Genomic DNA, 26,706 nt, shown 5'->3' with positions numbered 1-26,706 from the left:
TAACCCAAAACCTAACCTAACCCAAAACCTAACCTAACCCAAAACCTAACCTAACCCAAAACCTAACCTAACCCAAAACCTAACCTAACCCAAAACCTAACCTAAGACTAGATTTACACATTTTATTTACTCATAGAATCCTTTTCAAAATAAATTAATGACTCAGTACAGTGTATGTAGATGATTTTCGGTCCTTGAATGATTGAATTTGGACGTTTCGTTTTGAAGTTGTGGTGATGTTCAATTATTACCATTCCTGCTTCACGGCCCGTTGCTTTGCGTCACCATCACCGTCAAGGCAGAGGTGCGCGAACGGGAAAGGAGTATAGATCTATGAGTAAGGTACCTGCGCCGTTCCCTACGCAGCGGTCGTATCTATGTTATATAAAAAAAGTGAATCTCTATTTCCCTTGGTCACGCCATCACGCGTGAACGCCTGGACCGATTTTACCACGCAACATATGTACCACGGGTGAAACCGGGGTGAACAAATAGATATATAATATTCAGGCAAAGAAAGGAAAGGCATTCATATGTTGATGTTTTAATATTTATTTAAACACTATTTAAATGACCTACATTATTCAATTAACATCATCCACATCAGGTATAATTTTGTAGTTCATTTTTAATATAACGTATAAAATGAGTTTCGGTAAAGTATTATGTTTTAATGTATTTGGCATTTACATTTGACAAATATTTAGCAAACAAATATTTACTGAAGAGGAATCTACATATTCTCAATACGTGCAGTATCACTGTAACTAGTACCATAAATAGTTAGGTACTTCCAGAACGGTACCACATACGTATTTCTGAGCCTTTATACGATTTTCTTTTAATTGATTCTAGATAGTTCACTGGTTCATTGTAAATTTTCAAGTCTGTGGTGTTTGAGTAAACTCCCGAAATGCATCTTATACTTTCAGCTCGTATGCTAAATATTTTAAAACCTAACAGTATAAATTCGTAAATAACATCGAATATACTAAACAATGTAAAAACTAATTGATTCCATTCGGTAATAAGGTAGAAGAGAAATTCAGGGACGCGCGCAAGAGAAGCGGCGGCGCGGCGCGCACGCGCGGGTGAGGTCGCGCTCGCTCATGGTGGGCACGCGCGGCTTCTGCTCCGGCACGATTGCGCTGCCTAACACTGACAAGCCGTTACGTGCTCTGTAACATACATTTTCAATTTTGTATTTGTTTATTACTAAATATTAAATTGACTTTTTTATATTTTGTGATACATGTTACGTATACGTATCGACAAATGACCTTACAACGTGACCCAACGTCATATCACGAGACTCAAGTCAGCAATTTCAACGAAAATCATAGTCAACGCCTCGTAAGCAGTAGCACGCTCAATGGAACTCGGCGTCAGCATTTAGTGGATACCCGATAGAGCCAACTTGTGAAATAGCTTCATTTTATTTTAATCAGTGTGTTTCTTACATCGAACCCATTTGCACCTAGATTAGTTAGGTTCAGAACCGAGGGAATATCGTTCCAACATTTACGAACGAGGTCCCATACAATGTATTTCAGTTTTTTGTGCCTGGTACAATTTACGTCATACACCATTCCTTAAAAACATTAAACATTTATTATAAAGAGGAGGAGGGGAGGCTGAGTAGTACGAAAGTATGTGAATATTGATTTATGCACGATTCCTGAATCACCTTATCTGCGTAGGATCTTCTTCTGGAAGCCAGCAGTGAAGGGAGTACCCCCGACGCGTCTGAAACAACCGCCTTCTCGATGTAAATAATTTGCCAACAAATACTAAAAATTAACACATCTTGATTTTAATCAACATCATTGAAATTAAGTTATTAATTAAAAGAAAAACAATATTGATACAATATTATTACGATTATATTGCGAAAATATGAAAATGATATATGTGGTAGTCGAGCATGCTTCGGCACGAATTGGGCCAGCTCGCACCGGGGAAGTACCACACCCCCACAGAAGACCGGCGTGAAATAGCATTCTGCTGTGTTTTGTTCGGTGAGTGGGGGAGCCGGAGGCCCATATCCTTTTCCTTCCCCTTCCCAGTCCTTTCCTTTATTCCTCTCGCTAATCCTTTCTTAATCCCTTTCCAATTTAAAGTCGGCAATCCATTTGTAGAGGCGTAAGGTCTGTAATCGACTTTACGCCTCTACAAATGTTCATGGGCGGTGGTAGCGCTTACCATCAGGCGTCCCACCAGCTCCATTGCCGACTGTGACATAAAAAAAAAACAATATCAATTTCAGGGAAAATTATGGCAACGTTAATACATGAGTATTTAGTTTTGATCGATATAAATTAAATACAACCATTATGTAGATACCACATGGAGAGGTGAGACGGTCTCATATTTATTCCATTTAGTCGGAGTGTCATGTTGTGTATCAGTTATTTCCAATATGAATTAAAAATTTAAATTGTATTTATAATATCAATGTTAACAAAATAATTTTTATGGGAAATAAAATAACAAAATGATAACGTACCTTAAGCGAACTTTTAGTTTTACATCGCGAGGCGCGGAATGTTTCTAAATCAGGCAAAAGGTCGGATGATTTCTTTACGCTCTTGGAAGCAAGAACTGAAGAATCTATAAAAATTAATTTCATTATCGACTGCCAACTCAGAACAAAAAAATATGCAAATCATGCAATTATAGGCGCCTTCTTAATATCTACAGACTGGTTAAAAAACTTACTTTTTATAAATTATTTAATCTATACTAATATTATAAAGCTGAAGAGTTTGTTTATTTATTTGTTTGTTTGTTTGAAAGAACTAATCTCAGGAACTACTGGTCCGATTTCTTTCAGCCTTAGATAGTCCATTTATTGAGGAAGGCTATAGGCTATATATGTACCACGGGCGAAGAAGGGGCGGACGACTAGTTGAATTATAAAAAAAAAGAATATCAATATAGAAGGGCGTTACCAGATGCCTCTTTCTTCATAGTGAGCGTGAGTCTGCCCGGGTCGTCGATAGTGCGTCGGCGCGAGTGTTGCGCGTGCGACGCGTGCGTCGCGTGCGGCGCGCGGGTCGCCCTGCCGTAGTCAGTGCCGCATTCCACCTATGTGTGCGCATTCATATGGGCAATTTATATTTAATTTCATTATGAGAATGAAATAACCATATCCTATGACACAATCCTGTTAAAACTTAGGATTACTGGCCATTCAGTTTTTTATATAATATAGATTTATTTTTACTATCATTTATTTAAAAAAGAACAATAACGATACGTGAAGTAAGTCGAGTAATGTGCACTCACAGCACTGAAGGAGGGCGGGTGGGCGGGGGGCGGCTCCGGGAAGCGCAGCCGCATTTCGACGTCGTTGGGCAGCGCGGCTGCGCACGAGCCGGCCACTGTCACCGCCCAGTCGCCTGTACCATTGCGAGCGATGGAATTATGAAATGCAGACAAATGCAAAATGCATTCCCTTGTAGCAAAATGTGTTCCACGGAAAAATAGTTCGGGTTGTTACTTGTTACATGAAAATGTCGATTACTTTTACCTACAGATATAGAACTATGACTATCTCAGACAGTCTACGAAATGCAATATTTTTAATTCTAGTTGTTAATGTTCAATTTTTTTTTTACTCGGATTCGCTCATGCCCTCATAACTTTGAAGTCTCCCGCTCGTAAATTTTTTTTAATGTTTTACTAAAAAATGTATACTACAGCGGGGAAAGTGCTTGTCCAAGTCATAAGTACCTGAATTGCTCGCAGCTCTTCGTCTTCGCCTCCTTGCACTGAGCCAAGCGGGGGCCAGTGAACAGAGCAGGCTGCCGCCCGACTCGCTAGAGCTCGAACTGACATCTCTATCGTCCCTGCTCTCTTCCGATCCAAGCTCGCAACGCTCGGACCTGCCTTTTTTCTTCTGATACGTATTTTTATTCAATATTTTTTCTTCATATCTATCGTTTATCCTTCTATCTTTAGCTCTATCAGACTTGCGTCTCCTTTCTTTTGAAACCTCAATAATTTTATTGTCTTTAAGGCAATTATGAGTTTTAACTTTACGTTCTCGTTTCACCTCTGGGTCACTTTGTATATTTCTTATTTGTTCTTCGTACTGCGTGGTGACTGACTTTCGTCTTTCTGAACCTTGAGATAAATAAAACTAACGTCTAGATTTTATACGCTTTATTGATAATTGTATACATAAATATCTATCTATAATAAATAGTGCTTGTGCCTCTCAAAATAACAATTTCTATTTACGTGATCGTTAACAGACGTGTAACAACATAGGAGACGACAATACTTGGTATGTTTTTATTCGATAAGATTAAGTTGAATTTATATTGTCCACTATAATTTAACGTATTTAACGTTAACTAATAAGGCATAACGAGTTGAGAATCAAAGGGTACCGTATAACCAAGTGTTATCGTCTGAATTTGGCTTTATTAACAAGCCCAGTTAGCTCGAGTGTCGTGGAGTTACTCTACGAAAACAGTTGAAGCGGTGCGTTGGGCAACGAGCGGCGGTGCGAAAGTGCGCGCTATACCTTCATCGTCCCGACGCTGCAGAGGCCGCGGCTGGTTTATGTGAGGCGTTCCATTGTTTCTATTATTTGAAAGACCTAAGCGTATTGGACTAGTTGAAGCAGATTTACGAATCGGTGAGGTCATTGCCGCTGCATGACTTTGCGTTTTGTGCACATCGGGCATAGGAGACGTTCCTGCACTTTTGAGGTCTTTATATTTATTAGATTTTTTTTTGAACGGGCTTTTCTTAGGTTGCTCTTCTTGGTCTGTGGATAGACTATCTCCGAGACTAGGCGCTGAAGCTCGGCGACACGCTAAGTCCTCTCCAGTCGACTCCAAACTTAAACTGCTTTTCTCCTCAGGTATAATATCGAACGAATTTTGAAATCTTAATGAGTTAGATCTCACTCGAGGTTCGTAAGGGACTGCACTGCGGCGGATGGGTATATCTTTAATCGGATCAGTGTCTTCATGAAAAACATCCAAGAGCATTGATGCCAGCAAATGTTGTGTCTTTTCACTGTGTTCACGTGAAAGTAACGTTGGTGTACGTCCACAGCTATTTCTGTTATTCTTTTGAGAACTACCATTCGGTATCCTTTGAAGCCTTTCGTAAACAGGTATAGGGATTCTAGACTTTTTATTTTTTATTTGAAAGCCATTATGATTCTCATCGGAATTTGTGGTTTCCGTGGAACTGTGTGAATTATTTACATATTCTAATATTTCTAGTATTTCTATACAGTTGTTCCCATCGTGTATTTCGGATTTTTGATATATCCTTTTTGGAATTTTCTCTTCCGGTGTGCTCGGCGTATTTAGTTGTGAGGAATGCTTGTTTCGTTTAGTTCTTTCCGTTTTTGAATCTTTACTTGTAAAATCATAGCAAGAATGTGAATGAACTATTTTACTTTTATTGGATTTCCTATTGGATTCACTTTCTTTTTTCCATACACGTCTACTCAAATTTTCATCTGACTTAACCGAAGGTACGTTGTAGGACCGTTGTTTGATTCGCATATATTTATATTCATCTTGCGCAATCTTAGCTATAACATCTTCAATTAATGTATTTATGATAGCCATGCATTCTTTCTCTATTTCTTTCTTGGACTTGTAATTCTCATGGTGCTTTTGTTTGATGATATCTTTTTTTAACTGTTTTACTTTACTTCGTCTTACGCATTCCATTCTTTGTTCTCGCTTTCTATGCCTTCTATATAACCTCTGCTTAATAGTTTCAGGCATATGATCTGCTACAACAATATTTTCTTTTTCACAATCACAGTTGTCGTCTTTAATTCTTATAAAGAAGGCTTCTCCTTTTTCTTTTGGTGAATGAATATCGTTTTGACTAGTGTTCTCTGGTAAAAGATCTAAAACATCAATTGATGACCGGACTAACTCACTTCTTTTGTTATTCGTATAAGCTCGCCGCAGGAGTATTGATCTCGGTGAGTTAGGATCGTCTAAACTGTCGACAAGACTTGTGCATTCAGAACCTAAGATATCAGTGTCATCTGATGACGACGTATTTACCTCCATCGAATCACTATGGGGCAATGCTGAAAATCTCGGAACTAGCGTATTTTCTTCGAGTTCTTCATAATAATTTCCAGTTCCGACCCCTCCTAATACCTCTCCATTATCTTGATTAGCTTGTGTTTGAATTTCAATAGTATCAGAATTCGTGTAATCAACGGCGTTGTCATTTAAAAATACATCAACATTTGATATTTCTATATGCGATATTTCAGGTAAATTGCTTATAGAAGGATTTTCGGCCTGTTCGTTTCTTCGAAATTCGTCCTTAAATAGTTTTTGTATCTGATGTAAAATCGATTTATTTACATTTTCGGTATTGGTTACATTTAAAAATTGCCCTGTTTGTGGTTGATCACTGTGATTGGAATTATTATCTCTCGTGCTTTCTGGCGATGTCAAATTATTGTTTGTTTCGGTACTCAAAACGCTTTCGCGTATATTTACGCTACTTAATTTTCGTCGGTTGTTTTCTTTATCATGTCTATCGTCACTATTGCAGAGTTCTTCATTGCCAAAAATTATTTGATTATTAGATGTTGGGCTTAGATGCACTATTGTATTAACTCCGGTATTTTGTAATTTCACTTTTATCTCTTTTTCTACGATATTAAGTTTTTTGTCATACCCCATAGACGCATTCATTGATTCAAGCTGGTCCGTTAGGGAATTTAAACTTTCCACAAGTATATTGGATACGTATTCGTCTATATCAATATTTTGTTTTCGTTTATTTAATAATACACCCCTGATGGGACTGGATATCTTTTCATTCACTGCAGATTTTACAGCTGCCGCTGGTTGAACGTTTAGTGTTTCAGATACAACTATCTCAAGTATATCGTATTTCTGAGTATCGATAGATAGCGGTTGGTCAAATGGAACTATGTTACTATCATTGTTTTCAGCGCTCACTGACCTTTCACTTATACGACCATCAATATAACTACCATTTGACATTAGAGAACAAAATTTTGGGTCATTGAATTCAGTCTCTTTTGTAGTATGCATAGAGGTACTAAATGTTTCGGAGGAGTCAGTGAACGAGCCACCATCTGATACAGCATACGTTAAATGTTCAGGTTGCAGGCTCGTTTGGTATTCTGATGTGACGTCTGTCAAAAGCGCAGTGCGTTCTGATAATGTTGGTGATTCCGTTTTCTCTGAAGTCATGCTATTTGTGAGCTCAGGCGGAAGGTCCGAAAAGGTTGACGGGGCGCGTGTGTGTGTCTTGAACGTATATTCTCGGTCGCGGGAGGAGTCAAGTCTCAGTCGTTTAGGTGTCAGACAACGCGGGGTTCGCAGTTCAGAATGTGAACCGTCTAGGGACCGGGTGCCGGGTGGACAGCAACATGCTCTAATTGGAGAGGCTCCTGCTCTTCCCCACAGGCGAAGGAGAGCGGATTTCCGCATGGGGTCTCGATCTCGTCGAGATCCTCGAGGTCCACAACAGGGGCAGGTTCCTCGCGCCGCTGTAGAAGCCGTTGAGGCACTACCTTGCCCGGCTTCCTCATTATCAGACTTTTGTTGCGCCAAGCGATACCTGAAATATTTTAATGTTTTTTGCAAATAAATATATAATACACTATATAAAAAAATCGATCGCATCTCAACGACCTTAATTTATATTTTTTCGCTTATAGAAACTGTTCATTTACCCAACTTTGAAGATTTGCTATGAAAAAACATGGCCAAGCAATGAAATTATCGCATTAAATTGAAACTAAACTATTTGTGACGAAGCCTGATTATTTTTCTAGATATATCAAATTATAGAAGTTTCCAAAAATTTCTGATGTTCTCATTTAACATTGGAATTTCCAGTAACATAAATAACGGAATCCTCTGACATAATCAGAACAAACTTAAACAGGGTTCACTGTGTGTATTTATACACTTTTTACTTTAAGAAACATACCTAACCTACTTGGATACATACTAGGCTCTAAAACTTAAAGAGGATAATATGATCATAGTGGATACGAACTTTCTCATAATAGTCTCAGGGACGGAGTAGCGGCGGCGCAGCAGGCCAGGCGAGGCCGCGGGGCGCGCGGGCACCTCTCCCTTCCACATGCTGTCCGTGTCGCTGTCACAGACGCTAGCTGCTCGCCTGATAATTGGAAATTGCCTGATTAGTTTCTCTCATACGAATTCAAATATAGCACAACTAGGTCCACCATAGCTTCGCCTGCGATAAATATATAGCACTCAGGAGTTACGTACCGATGCAACGGTAAAATGATTTTAAAAGCGGTCCGGTTGTTCCTGATATTAGTACGTTTAAAACTTACCACGTCCTCTTTATATTTTAATATAGATTAATATAAATATGTGTTTATGTAAATAAATTTCTAATAGGTGTCGCTAACAAACTCCATCCAAACAACTAGTGTAACCAATGTGACCTTCATAAACTTAACTGATGGTCCAAAACCGAATTACATCTCCCAGCGGATATTACCCCCTTATCGCATCATTACATAAGTGGTTCTACTCACTTAATTTAATGGATCACCTCGTATAAGTGGATGTTCGTTCTCGCATAAATGAAGCCAGACATTTCATGAGGTCACGCATGTATTATCTTTTTGATTAAAACCCGATATCATAACCATAGGTTACCTCAAAAGGAATTGTAACTACTTGTAAATTGTTTTACTTTTATGTCCCTTAACTATAAATAAATTTTCGGGCAACGATGGTGTGAGGCCAGAATTGTTCGTCATCATCAGCGGTGTTTTTAAATCTTATCGAAGTTTTCTCAATGCACAACTTTACAGTAATAGGAAGCATGGCCATTCAAACTTGGCGTTGATATATATCGCCAGTTCCTCATTTTGAGAGATGAGTTTCTTGTTTTTATTTAGATGTTTATTAATAATATATGTAGTTTCTATAAGATACAAGCTTTGCTTGCGTTTTGGTTTCATAAATAGTTTTAATTTGCAAACTTTGTTGAACTCCTAAACATGTCGCAAAATCGAGGGATCCTTCATCCTTATCCGTCTGAATATGAATGAAATATCTCCCGTTTACAGCGGCGCCGCCGAAACAAAGGATCCTGTTGGTAAGTTTCTCCGCTGGGCGCATTCTTCACGCTCGACAGGCTGCCGGCCGCGGACGTAAGCGGAGCGGACACAAGTATGCTAAGGCCGAGAAAGTTATCAATATCGGCATCTCTTGCAAATTGCGTTTGCGACTTTTTATTATTGTCATCATATAGATTTGTGTATTGAGCGTGTAGGTTAAATTGTTAGAGAAATATTATTTTTGTATAATAATTACATTTATTATGAACTGAAATTAAATATAATTATCTTCAAAATCAAACACTCCTCATATATATAAAAATATACTATATCACTATTTTTATGATTTATACTTTTAAAGTATTTATAAAATAGATCCATTTTAAATAATAATTCATACAAAAGATATCGCTTTCGTGAAATCGGCGCCGGATACCAAGGAAACGTGAGAAACCGCCAAGAGTAAAAGAATGTCTGCCCTGCGTTTGTGAGTAGGTATGTGAGTGGCATGCGCCAGGAATAGAACCCAAACAAGAGTGGTTCGGGGCGCGTTCGTGCGCGCTGCACGTACGGTGGCGCGGCGGTCGGCGTGGCCGCTTGGCTTGCTTGTGTAAAGTGCCTTTGCAGATAGGATCGCAAACCGACGTTATATGATACATTTATTCATTTATGAAATGATATTTCAAGCATTTACTAGCCTAAACCTTATTTGCGAAAATGCCATGTCATAGTAAAAAATTATAATTTTAATGTTATCCCGTTTCATTCCTTTTATTCCACCCCCATCAATTTTACCATCGTGTAAAAACAAATTTCTAAATTCTTCTTCGAGATACATATTTAATTTAATACATATTTTTAATGATAATCTATCGCAAATTTTACATAAATAGCACATAGGCATAGTTAAGAATTATATTTAGTATTCAAATGTGAACTCTCCAAGCTTAATACCAAACAGACACACAGACATACAGCGCAGGTACACAGTTACACACGTATACGGTATGATATCCGTGTCGCTCGCCGCACACACACGCACGATAGCATTGGCTAATTGAATCGTATATTATCTCATTACAGTTTACAACTACTGCGGTCCCCGGTCTATCGATTTCCTTCATTACGTCAGTCAGGTCAGAATCTTTTACTGAGTCGTAAGTTTTATGTACGGTAATAGCATTTATTCTATAACAAGAAGTATGATCGGACTTGATGCGACTGGCGTCTGATGAACATTCCATTTACGCTAGATTAAGAGTTGACAAAGGTTGCAATTATTTAGCCTCTAAATACTTATTTTTCGTGTTCCGATTCAATCGTGAAAATGAAGAAACTGCACCGATATTCTGGAATGACGGCCATTGGCCAGCGGGCATCGCCCACCAGCACCACAAGAAAGATTCCCAGCTGAGAAACGCGTGCTCGCTAAGTGGGCCTCTTCACAATAATTATACAATCGATTGCACGCGGCCGTCGAGCGGCGCGGCCGAGCGAACCCGCGCTGCACTGCGGATAGATTTGCCAGAGCATACGGTACTACCTATTCATTTGAGATAATCTAACTTCTAAACAATGGAATAACAGTTTGGTAATTAAAAAGAGCACACGCGATACGCAGCGTCTACCGATGTCCCGAGTCCTTTATTTGAAACTACTAACTTTTTCTCTCGTAATAATCTAATGTCATAAATTAATAAATTTCTGAAAACTCTGTTAATAAGAAAAAACGCTCTCCTTTTTATTTTTTTTTTCAACAAAATTATGGCGACGCGAGCGATCAGAAATAACACCGAAATTCTTTGTTGGCTGTAAAAAACACTAAATTCATTTATTGTTGCCATTTTTATAACAAAGATACTATTATATGAAAGGGTTATAGAGTAGCGCGTATTGTGAATGTTCGTATAAAATATGAATTATAAAATTTGTATTTCAAGATTTCCGTTGGAAATACATTAGCAAGATAACGTATAATAAGACTTATTATAAACATGAACAGCACACAGTTTTCAGTATTCCATGCTTCGCCGGATACTTAAATCGTACATATAATAATCACGCATTTCTACATTTTCTGAGAGCGGCGTGCAGGCTGCGGGCTGCGGGCTGCGGCCGGCTTCGCTAGTCACGTGGAAAATGCCTTGTGTGCGCCGCTCGCGCCGATGGAGAGAAACTAGATACAACATGCATTATGAATATTTAATTTTCTTTATAGCGGTGAAAAGATATTATAAGAAGAATTTAAAAATTTTACGATAACATTATATTTGAAATCTTCCTTTATTTATTGCTTGATGCTCGATCTACGCTTAGCGATATAATATTTCGATTGATGATGGAAGACTGCTTTCTTTAGAGTTATATTTTGCGATTAAAACAAGCCTTTGCCCTTTACCGAGGCAACGTAATGTATGTACATAAACTACAGAGTTAGTATCGAACTCAGTACACTCAACCAGTACGTACCAATGCGTACATGAGAGAGAATTGACGTTCTTCCAAAACAGTTGCAGTTTGTAAACACGCAAATACCTTGAATGTGTATGAGCTCTATGACATTTTAATGCAATAAATAAATAAATACGCACGAAATAATATTATTTTCTTTAAAATGGGACGTATTCAGTTCACATCTAGCTTCTGGTTATAACGAGATAACGACCTGGCAGCTCTCCACCGGCCGTACGTCTGTTTGTTTGTGCAGACTACTGAAATATCATATATGACGTTAAAGTTACCTATACAACTTTTTGTCTATAGGACATTAATTTTGGCGCCAAAATGCACTCTCTTGTAAGGGGATGTAATGAACTATATGTACGATACCTATGTAAAGTTTTCTATTCATCGTCTACAATAATAACTCATATGCGAAAGTTGAAATCTTTTGATTTTGACCAATAAGTGATGAAAGTTCTAATAAAAGGAACAAATGTTTCAGCCTTCAACGAATTAAAAGGATGAAGAAATCCTTTACTTTAACTTCGATTTGGGGTAAAAGTTTTTATAAGAGGCGTTGGACACTGTTGGAGTCTCGGCCTAATTTATGTTAATATATGTGTACATATACCATACTACTGCCAATGTACAATGTAAAGAGGCAGTGGATAGCTCAGACATTCTAGAACAGATCTGCTTAAACATTCCGCGATTCGCGCGATTCGCGATCTGTTCACCGTCTTATCGAGAGGGCGAAGGATGAGCGAAAGAAAAACTCCCTCTACACGAAGATAAAGCTGCTCAATTACATGCAGGCTCATAGCAAGGAAACTGTATATTCTGAGATATTATATTCTGTATAAGTTTTGAATACATTTTAAACGATTGTTTTGTCCTTTCTTAGTTATAAAAATATGATGTAAGTATGATATAATATTTATAACTGCATTAATATTTATACAGCAACTAATATTTATTCGCGCAGTGGAGGCTCAGTGGTGAGGACCTCGGTATTCAAAATCGATAAGTAGCGGTTCGAGACCAGGCAAGCGTGCAGGATAAGTTGATAAATTGATTTATCTGCACATGTGAATAATGTCACCACTCCTCGAAGCGGTGAAGGGAAACATCGTTAGGAAACCGGTATGTCCGAGAATTAAAAAGTTCGACGACATGTGACATCTGCCAACCCGTACTTGGCCAGCGTGGTGGATTATGGCCTGAACCCTCATAGGAGGCCTGTGTCTCAGCAGTCGAAACATGTATGGGTTGATGATGATGAACTAATATTTATATTTGTAATGTTTTGGGTGTGCATGCCTGTAAATTACTAGTGTTGAAAAAATTAATATTATACAAGACATCAGTGGTTCTTTCAATTAAAAACAAATAAATAAATTAATTAAAAGAGGAATAAATAAAATACGCCATTCAAGTAAAATTTACTTGCAAACCCACACCCGCATGGGATTTGCTGTATCTGGCGGCAATATATTTAACCGACGTAAATTATCTTATAAATACATACGCTTTTTTGTATTTGAATATAATATTTGTTGTACGCGACTTGAGCTTACTGCAAGTCGCTTGGCGTTGTTGCCGCTGGTCGGTTGCAGCTGGGGTTGGTGGAAGGATATGAGGTTGCATGGAGAGGAGGTCGGTAAAATAATATGGTACTTCACAACGATATGGGACTCCGTTACTGATAGAGCCATTCAGAAATAATGTATGACATATTGTAAACAAACAGAATATCTTAGTCACGTTTAGATGAGTCACCGGATTCTAAGGATCCGGAAGTTGTCACAATTGCTTAAGATTTGGGCCACGTGGCCGCGGAGTTAATTGCATTACGGGTAATAATTAGGGTCAATATTGCTGGTCTGAATAATACTAAGAATTTCGTATATACCTTCCATTTGGAATTCAAAGAAACGGAGGATTCGAGCTTTATACAATAAGTTATTTTCCAAGACGAGCAGTGCCTTTTTCAAGCATATTTAATACTTAGTAGGTATAGATATAAAGAGACAGTGAAAAAAAACTTACCTACTCCAATAAATAAACAAAAATAGGAATTTGTAATTTTGAGCAACGGATATCATCATCGACCTCAAAAAAGGAGGAGTTCTCAGTCCAACGGTCTGTGTTTGTTACCTCAGTACTCGCGACTGGGTGAACCGATTTTGATGACCTTTTTCCTAGTTCTGAATTCGGATTTAGTTTAGTTTCGGTGTAGATTTAGCTTTTTGTTAAAAATAATTAGTAACATTCAAGTTCTTCGAAAAAATTACAAAAAATTGTGGGTACACATGTTCTCAGCGTCGTTCAAAAAATCATCGTTCAAATTTTAGAGAAAAATAAAAATTCGAATGTGGCACCTAACTTAAACAAACATCGCAAGCCGTACCCGAACTGCCTAAATTCTATTTATTTATGTTTTGTGATTGATAACACATCTAGACACAAAAATGGCTAAACAATGCCATTTGAAAACGAGACCTCATCGTTATTTGAATATAAATGTACGCTAATATTGTAAAGCTGAAGGGTGTGTTTGTTTGAATTCGCTAATCTCAAAAATTACTTGTCCGATTTGAAAAATTATTTCAGTGTTAGCCCATATATGTATACGGGCGAAGCCGGGGCCGCTAGTAAATAGTATTTTTTTGGATTGAAGACAAAATAATCACAATAAAATATGATTATAAACCTCAAAGGGCTCAACGAAGATGGATGTTTTTTTTTATGATTGACTGGATTTGGATAACCCACATCCAGTCAATCATCACAAGACCTACTTAACAAAAAATACCTTAACAATTGAAATATACAAGATCGTCTCATGTTATAAGAAATATACTTGAGATCAAACTAAATAAAAGAATACTTTTCCCCAAAAGTTGAGTGGCATTTATGATTTTAATATTAAAATAACAAAGCACTCACTTGTCAATTATCCAGACACGAAATCGATGACGTTCACACGAACTAGACCATTATCATAACTCATGTTTAATTATCTCACTCATTAATATAATATTGTTTGGAATATTTTTCGATTAAAACCAAATTGAACCTGAAACGTATCGACACGTGTGACAACGCCGAGGGTTGGAGACCAACTGAGAGATCTTCATTTAAATTAGCACCATTGTATTTCTAACTGCATATTTACTGACTGCGCAAGCAACATGGTGCAAACGAACGGAAACGAACGAAACGAAATCCAGCGAACTCACATTTTGTTTCTTCTTTGTTTTTTTAATACGAGTACAAAATATAATTGCAATAAATGAGACTTGAAACTGATTATTTAATGAACAAAAGGGAAGCACTTGACCACGATGTCGCCTGCTGGTCAGCGGTGAGTAGTTTAGGATGGAGTGCGCTTCCCTAGAAGGTACGTGTTAACTCTACGCTTGAAGACCCCCAGATTATAAGGGTTCGAGTTCAATAGAAATTGAATTAAAACATGAATCCTGAAATCTATAAAAAGTCGCTATCAATTGTCATTACTAAGAAATATTGTGATGTTAATCAATTCAGTAATAACTGTACAAAGGTTTGAATTTCTTGTTTTGCATTAAATTGATGCCATTCATTCCAGTATCTTTTAATGTATTATCGTCGTCGTCGTCGTCGTCGTTTCAGCCGTGGGACGTCCACTGCTGGACAAAGGCCTCCCTCAAAGATTTCCACCACGACCGGTCACTGGCGGCCTGCATCCAGCGGCTCCCCGCCACTCGGACCAGGTCGTCTGTCCATCTCGTGGGAGGTCGTCCCACGCTTCGTCGGCCAGTACGTGGTCTCCATTCCAGAACCTTTTTGCCCCAACGGCCATCGGTTCTACGGGCTATGTGCCCCGCCCATTGCCATTTCAACGTGCTAATCCGGTGAGCTATGTCGGTGACTCCGGTTCTCCTACGGATTTCCTCATTTCTGATTCGATCTCTTTGCCCTTTCCATAGCACGTTGAGCGACGCTGAGCTTGTGCACAAGGCCCAGGGTTAGAGACCACGTTTCTGTTCCATATGTCATCACTGGCAACACACACTGCTCGAAGACTTTTGTCTTCAGGCACTGAGGGATTTTGGATGAAAAGATGTTATTTAACTTCCCGAATGCTGCCCATCCGAGTCGGATTCGACGATTGACCTCTTTCCCGAAGTTGGACTTGCCTAATTGGACGGTTTGTCCTAGATAGACATATTCGTCAACAACTTCGAGAATAGAGTTTCCAACAGAGACTGGAGTGGGCGCAACATGGACATTCGACATAATTTTCGTCTTTTCCATGTTCATGCTGAGGCCCACTTGTTGTGAAACTCTGTAGAGGTCATCGAGCATTGTATTAAGGTCTTCCAGTGATTCTGCCATGACTACGATGTCGTCGGCAAATCGAAGATGAGAGATGTACTCGCCATTAATATTGATGCCGAGTCCTTTCCATTCCACGAGTTTAAAAGCATCTTCCAAAGCAGCGGTAAAAAGTTTTGGAGAGATGACGTCTCCTTGTCTGACTCCGCGCTGCAATGGAATTGCCTGTGTACACTGCTCTTGTACTCGGACTGACATAGTGGCGTTTTCGTACAAGCTTCTCAGTACTTCAATGTACCGGTAGTCAATACGGCACCGCTGGAGAGACCTTAATACGGCCCAAATGTATTATAAGGTTCTTCAATTGTCCGTTGCAAAATGCAAAATATGCTTACTTTTACAATAGATGGTTACATTAAAATATCTGTGAATTGAATTGTTAACTGTAACATTCAATTGACCCTATATCATCAGGCTACATTTAAGTTCTTTCAAAATCGGTCCAGCTATTTCGTTACATTAAAAATTAACACATGTTGATTTTTACATTTGAAGTTGTAATTTTTTCTAATCCATTATTTAATAGCTCAATGAGTTCAACAATATAACTGAATCATGCGTATTTCTGTAGTATTATGTTATCTGTGGTATTACGTATTCTCTTGAGGCGATCAGCCGCACAGTGGGTATATTAAAACAGAAAGTAATTTAAAACCTTTTAGCTGTGTTCTATATACAATGCTGGCGGCTGTAGCGCCCGGAACGACGGCTCTAATCGCGGCAGCAATGTACACTAAAGTGATATTCCGCAATTCTCGAGAGGATGTCAAGTGGACTCGGATATTATCGATGCAATGCAGTCATTTAGATAAAAATATACGCTGATAATGATTTATCTCAATTTATTGTTAGATTATTTTCGTGTAATCTTCCTACATACGATAAGATTATCCCAACAAGGGTATGTTGGAAGTCGCAACATATATTTCGCCGACCGACGAGAATACATTAATAAAGAAAAGCAAATTGTTATAAAATAAAATATATTTTAAAACATTATTTCAAAACATCATGAAGCCAATATAAATTCTCGTCTTGACGGCGATTGTTGCAAACAAGTTTGACTGGTCCAATTGCGAAAAATGTTAGTTAGAGTTTAATTATAAGTTCAATGCGGCGCATCTACATCTTGCTGGCCGACTCTCCGCTGCCAGCAAGCCCGAGAAACAATCCTAGCCTCTAGAGGCAGGTCATAATAAATACGTACGTACAATTATAACCCGCATATTGCATATTGTATAGGCTGTATCTTCCCATTCGTCGATTTCATTGTTTAAGTTGATTAAATATTGAAAGTTTAATTCTCGCAACGCAATGATGCCGCGCGCTCAGCCGAAGCGACCCATATAACTCGCAACAATGAAGCTTTTCAAATTATCTTCGTTCTGGTTATATTATATTATATTATATTAGCTTTTGCCCGCGGCTTCGCACGCGTTAATTCGGAGTACTTTAATAGATGTTATTATACGTATAAAGCATCCTCTTGCATCACTCTATCTAATAAAAAAACCCCATCAAAATCCGTTACCCGTTTTAAATATTGAAGCATACATTGTGTAGTGATTTGACATGAACATGTAATTTGTTTTTGATAAATCAAAGCATTTTAAGAAAAAAAACAGAGAACTATGTTTAGTTTTCTATGAAATTAAATTAGGTTAACTTTCATGTACCATTTTTTAGGTTCGATGAAGTATGACGGTCATCTGAATTCATGTTATGGCAGTTATACTCATCACCATCCACTCACATTGTGAGTGAGCCCGAGGAGTGTGTCTACTGAGTAGTATGCTTATATGTTCTTTTATTAAATTTCACTTATCTTAGGGCTATTTAAAATAAAAAATGTAATGGAATCTGATTTTGGTAGAGCTTATATAAATCATATTAATTTAAATTTTTAAATCACTGTCGTCTTCTGTCGTCCATCTTGACATTGAAATTTAACATAGTGTACAGTATTTAACGAGTCAAGCACTTTATTTGATACATGATGAATTTGTTTAAAAAACCGCATCGAAATCAATACATCCGTTTAAGAGCTATGATGCCACGACAAATATACACAGACAAACATTAACGTCGAACCTATGTTGTGTCAGGGGTTTAAAAATAAATATTCTTATAAAATATTAATCGTATCAAAATACACTTCTCCTTTCGAAGATTTACACATATGAAAGGTGCCCCGTCAATTGATAATTATTTACCAACATTCATTTATGAGTCATATACTAACATAAATTAATGGATCTATGTTATCTTATTATTTCAAATAAATAAAAAAAACTATAAAAAGACCGATTAAGTTCAACGTCATTAGAAAATTCGATAGTTTATATCCTGTAATTGACAAAATTCCACAAAGTCTCGTGAGGCGGGCTCACACAATGGGAAGTCATTCGATAATTACACTTAATTGCAATTTCTGTGGAAAAGTGAAAGATATAATGAACGTAACCCAAATACTAAGCGTTTCGCTGAAAGTCTAAACGGAAACAGGTCAATGGTGAATCAGCGTGATGATTTTTAGACAAGCCCTGAAGTGTCACGACTCACGGACCAGCTCTCACCTGCCGACTGGCCGCTGCTTGGTATTGTTGAGTATTTTTAACAATAACAAGATAAGTAGTATCGAAACAAAAAATAGAAAAGAATATATTATTAATGAGCTCTGCTATTAAAATGATATCATTTTATTGTATCTTTAACTGCAATAAATTCTTGTTGTAACGTAAAATGTTTCATGAAAATATTATGAACTACTAGCTGCGCCCCGCGGTTTCACCCGCGTAAGTCCGTATCCCGTAGGAATGTCGGGATAAAAAGCCTATATGTTATTCCAGTTGTCCATCTGTCTACGTACCAAATTTCATTGCAATCGGTTCAGTAGTTTTTGCGTGAAAGAGCACCAAACACATACATCCTTACAAACTTTCGCATTTATAATATTAGTATTTAAGATAATGTTTTCAAAGGCATAGTGTCGATGTAACAGGGGCGGTATGTAAGCGGCTGCTTGCGAAGTTAGTGATGAAAACATGCGTTTAAAAACAAACAAATAAGAAAATCTGTGTCGTTTTGTTATTTAAGTATTTTTTGACGAAATTTAAGTATTTATTGTTATGTAAATACAACTGACTGTTTCATTCAACATAATACACTACTGGTGGGATTCCTTGTATTAGTGGCTGGCAGTCCAGATGTCGGCAGGTTGTCACTGAAAATCAGTATTGAGGTGTTCTTCCTCAAATATACTGAGTGGCATCCTTTTTTGGCGCACGCAACCACCCGTAATTTATATTTATTTATTAATTTCTATTTTTTCATTCCATTATTACGCTTTTTTTTTCAATTCATTTTTTTTTTATTTTTATGTATTGATACTATTTGTGTGTTTGTGTGTGTTAAAATAAATGGTTCCAACTGTAAAACGATTGGTACTATTAAAATTACGAAGTAAATAAGATACAATTTTTACTTCGTACTCCAAACCAATGACCAAACGAAACCAAAGAAAGAGCCAATACTTATTTTCAACCACTTTAGAACATTCATTATTTGCCAAGCGACCAAAGACCGTTTACGACACACTCAAGAACTTTTAAGACACCAAAGGAAACCCAATTGGTCATGTAAACACGGTTGAGGTCATTCTCGCGCGGAAAATTTTAACACCGCGATTCAGAAAATGACGTCATTTGCACAACGCCATCTATCGGATTTGGATTTCAACTATCAACATTAGTTCTATTTTTAGTCTTAAGATGCCGTTGCTAGTACTATACAGAATTTCGTCACGTAATATTTTACTTCTTGAACTCACTAAATTAATCATATCTTGTGATAGAGTGAACCGATTTCGATGAAACAAAAACTACGTTATACCTCAAGTTACGTATAATTTTTGTACATAAACATTGTCTGGATTTAATTCTTAGATTTTACGTGATGTGCGCACAAACAAACATATAAACAGACAGACAAAAATTTCAAAAATGATGGAAATGGGTTCTGTTAATTATCTTTTCACACACTGGCTATTTTTTTTTCAATTTCTTCAATGTACAAAATGACTTTTCTACAGATTTATTATATGTATAGATAATATACAATTAACGATAATTTTACTTAATACACGAATAAAAATGACTTTAGGAAGGCATCGTTATGAAATGAATCGATACCTAGCACCAGTACCCATCTGTTTGCAAGAATTATCGCGGGCAGACAAAATTTTTCGATTTTAAATACTCTTGTTAAATCATCAATATATTTGTGTCTAAATTGTCAACTGTAATCTATAGATCTAACTTTGCGCTGTAACTTGTAAAGAAGCAAAGGACTGATGTTACACCCAAAATTGTTTTCTGCACGAATTGGGCCAACTCACACCAGGGAAATACCACACCCCCCCAGAAAACCGGCATGAAATAATAGCATGCTATTGTGTTTCGTACGGTGAGTGGTGGAGCCGGAGGCCCATATCCTTATCCTTACCTTTCCCACCCCTTTCCTTTATTCCTCTCATCAATCCTTTCTTAATCCTTTCCATTTATAGGGCGAAAGGTCTGCATTTAACCTCTCCAAATGTTCATGGGCGATAGTAGTGCTTACCATCAGGCGACCCACCAGCTCCATTGCCGAATAAGACATGATACCATGGTACCAAGCAACATACCAAATTTTGCCATTAAAACAATTCTTATATATTACCATGAAATTAAAATTAAAATAGAATTTCTTTTGCACCGATCGACTCGGAGCTAATTCTTAGTAGAAATCACCGTAATTTATTTCATGACCTTGAACTTGAGACCTCTAGATATGTCCGATAACCACTCACCACCATTAAGATAACTTCAAAGCACGCCATTATTTAAAAAAACTATATTTTTGTTAGGTTTACGTATGTGGTTTATTCAATTCAAGTGGTTCGTGGATTGTAAAACATGGTGTGGGTGTGGGTGGGTGGGTGCATTGTAAACTGACCAGCGGTCGGCAAGCGCGGCGGGCTCGGGCCAGGCCTCTCGCAGCAGGGTCAGCGCCTCGCGCAGCGCCGGGGACGCCTGCCGCACACCACCTGCGCAGACCAAACATTCCTTTATTATTGAAGAGCTTGAGGTGAACGATCACTCCACCCATGGGATATCACAAAGCTAGCTAGCTAGTCGTTGTAGGTTCTGCCGGTCTTTTAAAAGGTCCTGAACAAAGCAGAAGGTTTTCAATTCGACTGTATTTTTGTGTCATTGACGTCATAACTTTCGACTGATGAAACCTATATGGTGGAGCCGTCCGTGTGGTCCCATTTAAAATTGGTATATTTCTAAAAATGTGAAGGCGGTTTAGTTTAGTTAAAAAGAAATTTGTTGCATTGGCGCAGCGAATAGCCAATTAAATTCGATACATTTTGGTATGGATAGATTTCTCGTATATTTTATTGCGCCGGGGGTCATTGCGCTCTCGCAACTAGGTCAAAATCGGTATAATTGCACTCGACACACATACATGTGTTGTATATCCATTTATAGCTGTTGTCATGGCAACGCGTATACAAGCAAATAAGTACACCGAGCGTGGCAACTTAGGAAATTTTAATACAATACATTTATAAGTTCAAAACTGTAACGCCTTAGGCAAGTGACGTTCGGGGCAACGAAAGAAAGTTAACCTCGCAATAATTAGTTACATATAAAGAATACAGCAATGCGAATAAATCTTATATGCATGAATGTATACATTGTACATATTGGGTTTAAACGTACAAATAACATTTTAAATAGTAAATAGTTTTAAATTATAAAGCATAATTTGATTTTCAAGTGTAATTTGTTTAAAATAACGTTTTGGAAGTGGGAATCAAGAGTAAAACTTTTTAATTTTCCTTAACTTCATTTTTATTTTGTTTATTGCGTAAAGTTATTAAATTGATTAAAACGCAAGCAAACAGTCTCATCTCTGTCACCGGAAAGTAAGGATTTGTATGGATTCTATATCTAAACAATGTCCTAAAATTCTACTTTTATAAATGTAGCCAGCTGAAGCGAAGTTAAGAACAGTGCTTAACTGTCCTGACACATGATGCACTGTAAATGCAATCTATTTTGTATTAACTATTTACCTAGCCACGCCGCCAGCAATTAACTTGGAACAAAACGTGTTTGACTCGTGACTCACAAACTGCTAAACATTTATTTATTCTACAATGCGATTAAACGCTGAATAAATAATATAGGGTTGACGGCGTTTCTTACTCATTAATAAATATTTCTTAGAAATGTGTTTCTGTATTTCCTCATTGAATGTTAATTAATAAAAATCAATTTATTATAACTCAGTATTTACAAAGATACTTGCGAATGCGCTGCTCACTTTTAGGGGCTTAGGTATAAGCAAAGGATTGATGGCAGATAAGAAGGAATGGACTGGAAAGAATAAGGAAAAGAAATCGGGTCTCCGGCTCCCCCACTCACCAGACGGAACATATGCTACTATTTCACACCGGCCCAGTTCGTGGCAAAGCGTGTTCGACTCCCACCTATACACAATAATTGCACATTACGTGGGATCAGAAGAGATTCATTTCTGTTTGCAGCAAATTTAAGACAACGCATAAGTATATGTGATCGGCGGGACGTACCTATCCAGATGTTTTACCTTCTATAATATTCTAATCATCGAAATAGTTATGAAAACATATAGATTTGGATCGGTAGCCCTGCTAAGGCACCGAATGGTGTTCGTGTGAGGTCAACCCTGGGCCTTCTCGTGACCTCTGGGCGCCGGCAGTGCGGGCTCTACGAATTCGCCATACGGCATGCCCTCTGCATAACTACGCTATCTAAATTCTTATGATTCTTCTTGTCAGTATCTTATTATGAGAGAATATAAACAAATATATACTTAGGGAGAGTTTGAAATGGAATTCACGCAAAATGTTGTGGCATACTAGTGGCCCGAACAAAGGGAAGACGCGATACATTGCAGTATGCGCAGAATATTATCAGTATTTTATTATAGTTCCATTGACTTTATGAATGATACATATCTAATATCGAAAGGTCACTAGACAAATGCTGCTGTATTGTAGCATGTCAAATTAACGAAACGAGCACGTCAAGCTATTCCCAGTTACAGCGGACGCGGAGCGGCGCGCGTGAAGCGAGCTATGGCTCACCATTTGCGTATAATGTGTCTTCGGGATAGAAAATGAGGCAACACAGCTTAGTTAACGAGGAAAATTATACATTTATGTGTTTACCTGATAGGTGGAATTGTGCCTTAAATTTAAGTTTATCTTTCATAAAATTTGAATTTTTATGTATCACTACATAGTATAAAACAAAGTCGCTTTCTCCATCCCTATGTCTCTGTATGCCTAAATCTTTAAAACTACGGAATATTTTTAAACGATTAAAAGCACACCGGATGTTAATTATTATCTTTATATCAGTTAAACCACACAATTTTATTAATAAATTTTACTCTAATAAAAATACGAAACTATTACACCTTATAACACGGAATAGGTCTAACAGCCAGTTCCCACCGGTAGGTATAATAAGGGTAGAACAAAAGGCACCAAAGCCCACTCGATGAGACAGCTTCGACCTTCGCATTTGGATGGCTCACTGAGCTTATCCATAGCACATCGTGCTCAGGAAATTAGTGAAAAAAGTTATTAACCACGGCCGAAACAAACCGCATCGGCGGATAGTGTTTACACACAAAATAATCGAAGCCAAACAAATAAATATGCGAATATAAATTCAATTACGTGTTATTGTAAAGATTCTAGAAAACGAAATAAGGGTTTCTATGTTGGGTTTTGGTCTCTACATAAAGGAGGCAGCTTTATTAGCTTCACTTCATCGAAACCATCCGAATCCAATTCTGACTACGCCCGTGTAATAATATAGACAAAGATGAATGAATACTTAAAACGACAAACAACATAAATGTCTAGTAAGTATACGTTGGATACATAATATTATGTCTCATGAACTAGATTACGGTAAAACTGTTTTCTCACAAGTTGTTGACGTCAGCATTGTTACTCGAAGGCCGGAATATATTATATTAAACTAAATAGCGGCTCGGAAATCCGTACACGAACTCGGTCTACTGAAAATGATGTAGTGTTGTAGATTCATATCATCTATGTATTCTTGGCGGTTCGGTAAAGCTATGTACAACATTCTTACGCACTAACTTAAGCTGTAACTATCAAACTGCAGTACAGAACGTACATTATACATAGGTTCTGCTCTGGAAACACTTGTTATGAATATAACCTGAAGTATAATATATGGATTGGATATAAGTATTTTAATTTATAACAAACGTAGCTACCCATATACGGGTTAATATCGTAAGGGTTAACAAATATATCTGATGCATATCGTTTTGTAATAAAAAATACATGAGCAAAAAACCAATATTTTCTGGAACTGTCATAAAATTATATTTAAGAAGGAACAAAAGGCGAAGCCGCAGATGGAAACCTAGTCAAATGAAAAGCTTGCAACCGTTCGTCTGATGAATAAGGCGATTATCAAAGTAATGAACTAAAGCTGCGCACTCAAAGTAATTAAGATGTGAATCAGTCGGAGCGTCGCGGTTCAGCGCGGCTTCCTGCCGCCCGCGCCGCGCCGCCGCGCCGCCAGGGCTCCGCCCGCGCCCAGCGCCTTATCCCACGACAGCCACGTCCAGGGAAATAGGACAGTCGTTAATATTTATAAATTTTAATGACATATTTATAAATTAAGTATAAACAAAAGTAATGATATGGAAACTACATCATTTTTAAGTTTTTAAAATAAAGATGAGCTGTTAGGATGAGTTTGGTTTTGATGGAAAGCACTGCAAAAGCGGAAATAAAATTGAAAGGTATTTTATTATAGTAAAATAATCCGTATACTCCGTATTCCATAACACGTTTACTTTATAAGTAGGAGTATAATGATTAAATATATTATGAACTGTGAAGTGCTACAGATCAATTGAATACTTTTTATTCGACAAATATAATACAAATTCTGACTGAGAACAGATTCAAATGTTGCTATTTAAAAATGGCTATAATTAGTCCTAATGAATCCTTATAAATAAGTAAATATTTAAAACTTAAAAATGTATATAAGAATCACATAATTAATTATTTTAAAATGTTCCAATGTCTTATATGATTGGCCTAATACTTATTGTCAAGTTCGATTTACATCAGAAAATGTACTTTTAAAGAAAGTTTTTATGGGATTGAACAAAGTGAAAATATGTTACAAACTGAGTTGTAGTCAGTGGCGGCCCTGCCAGCCGCCTCCCGCATTGCACCGCAAATATAGCACCGAGGGTGACTCACACCCAGCGCCCAGCGAAGATTTCAGATCCATATTTCTTTTTATGGCCTTACATCTTCTAGTCTATTAGCGGAAAGCTGTAGTTTAGACACAAAGAGGACCTTCGCTTTAGTGTTTGCCGCCGCGGCACGTGCGGGTACCTCTGCTCGTGGTACATATGAGTGTTCCGATTGTCTGTTTTACTATGTATGGTTGCTTAATTAAACGTTTTGAAATGAAAAAAGACTAATTCGCCTTATCTTTTTTTGTGAATATGAAGTCACCATCAGTAATTGCTTCTTTATCCTACTAATATTATAAATGCGAAAGTTTGTAAGGATTTGTGTGTGTTTGTTGCTCTTTCACACAAAAACTGCTGAACCGATTGCAATGAAATTTGGTACGTAGACAGCTGGACAACTGGAATAACATGTAAGCAACTTTCTATCCCGATATTCCTACGGGATACGGACTTCCGCGGGTGAAACCGCGGGGCGCAGCTAGTTTGTTATAAAGAACTAGCTGTTCGCCCCGGCTTCGCCCCGGCTTCGCCCGTGGTACATATATAGTCTATGTTACGCGTAGATAATGTAGCTTTCGAATGGTGAAATAATTTTTAAAATCGGTCCAGTAGTTTTTGAGCCTATTCATTACAACCAAACAAACAAAGTTTTCCTCTTTATAATATTAGTGTAGATAAACAAAAATTACTTTTGCGTAGAGCTTAATAATAGACGTAATTATCTAATCCTTAAACATTACCATAATAAGCTGCAGGAAGTAATTTAAGTTTGGTTTTTTCTGTTTATATTGTATATTTATATAAATTTACGAACTTGATGTACAAGATTGTTAATGAATTCGAAATCATTTGTTGTATTAATAAGTACGAGAATACCAACTCCGACGTTACTACCGGCTATTACGAGATTTCCCTGAAAATACAACTTAGCTTTAGCCATGACATTCTACTGACGTGGTAAATAGTAGGTATCAAGAAAATTGTGTAACATAATCCAAACTGTGATTTATTCCTAAGTGAAAATGTATCCAGAATATCTATAGTGTTTTTTTAAACTGTTTTTGGGTGGCAGAGTACCTAATAAACACTTCTCCGTCTAATGCAACTACCTATCGTTACAAACATTCGTGATTGGGACACCAAGGACAGACTAGGACTTTTTTATGACTAGGACTCGGACTAGGTCTTTTTACTGACAAATACAAATACGTTTCAATGTATAATAACTACGCTTACAAGAATTTCTTTTTAATATTTGCAAGTTTCGGACCAATGATGATCTACTTCAGAAAACTCTGAGGTAACGTTAAAAATATACTGCGTGGGTTGTTCATGATTATAATGTAAATGAGACCCCCATAACATTGGATTCGTTAATATATATGTATATTTTAGAATTCTTATGAATATTCAACAAAGGAAAAGTATGATCG

At 37.4% G+C, this 26,706-nt stretch overlaps 1 protein-coding gene across 3 annotated transcripts in view; it reads right to left on the bottom strand.

The window, feature by feature from the left end:
• Nucleotides 1–532: 532 nt before the first annotated feature.
• The window catches only part of LOC119839132, a 28,052-nt gene continuing 1,878 nt past the window's right edge, over nucleotides 533–26,706 (bottom strand). The window contains exons 2-10 of one of the 3 annotated variants that reach the window (XM_038365340.1): nucleotides 20,906–20,996; nucleotides 8,044–8,169; nucleotides 4,535–7,599; nucleotides 3,736–4,128; nucleotides 3,289–3,401; nucleotides 2,952–3,087; nucleotides 2,507–2,610; nucleotides 1,688–1,759; nucleotides 533–1,178 (exon numbers count right to left, since the gene is read on the bottom strand). In XM_038365340.1, the coding sequence (XP_038221268.1) occupies nucleotides 1,170–1,178; nucleotides 1,688–1,759; nucleotides 2,507–2,610; nucleotides 2,952–3,087; nucleotides 3,289–3,401; nucleotides 3,736–4,128; nucleotides 4,535–7,599; nucleotides 8,044–8,132 (3,981 nt within the window). In that variant the 5' untranslated portion in view covers nucleotides 8,133–8,169; nucleotides 20,906–20,996 and the 3' untranslated portion in view covers nucleotides 533–1,169. Of the gene's footprint in view, nucleotides 1,179–1,687; nucleotides 1,760–2,506; nucleotides 2,611–2,951; nucleotides 3,088–3,288; nucleotides 3,402–3,735; nucleotides 4,129–4,534; nucleotides 7,600–8,043; nucleotides 8,170–14,479; nucleotides 14,675–20,905; nucleotides 20,997–26,706 lie in introns of those variants that run through there. The other 2 variants (XM_038365336.1, XM_038365339.1) reach the window with 2 other exon arrangements.

Source organism: Zerene cesonia, unplaced genomic scaffold, assembly GCF_012273895.1.
Source record: "Zerene cesonia ecotype Mississippi unplaced genomic scaffold, Zerene_cesonia_1.1 Zces_u008, whole genome shotgun sequence".
NCBI lineage: Eukaryota > Metazoa > Arthropoda > Insecta > Lepidoptera > Pieridae > Zerene > Zerene cesonia.
The sequence above is the reverse complement of the archived record's forward strand: the minus strand, read 5'-3'. Positions and strand labels throughout refer to the sequence as shown.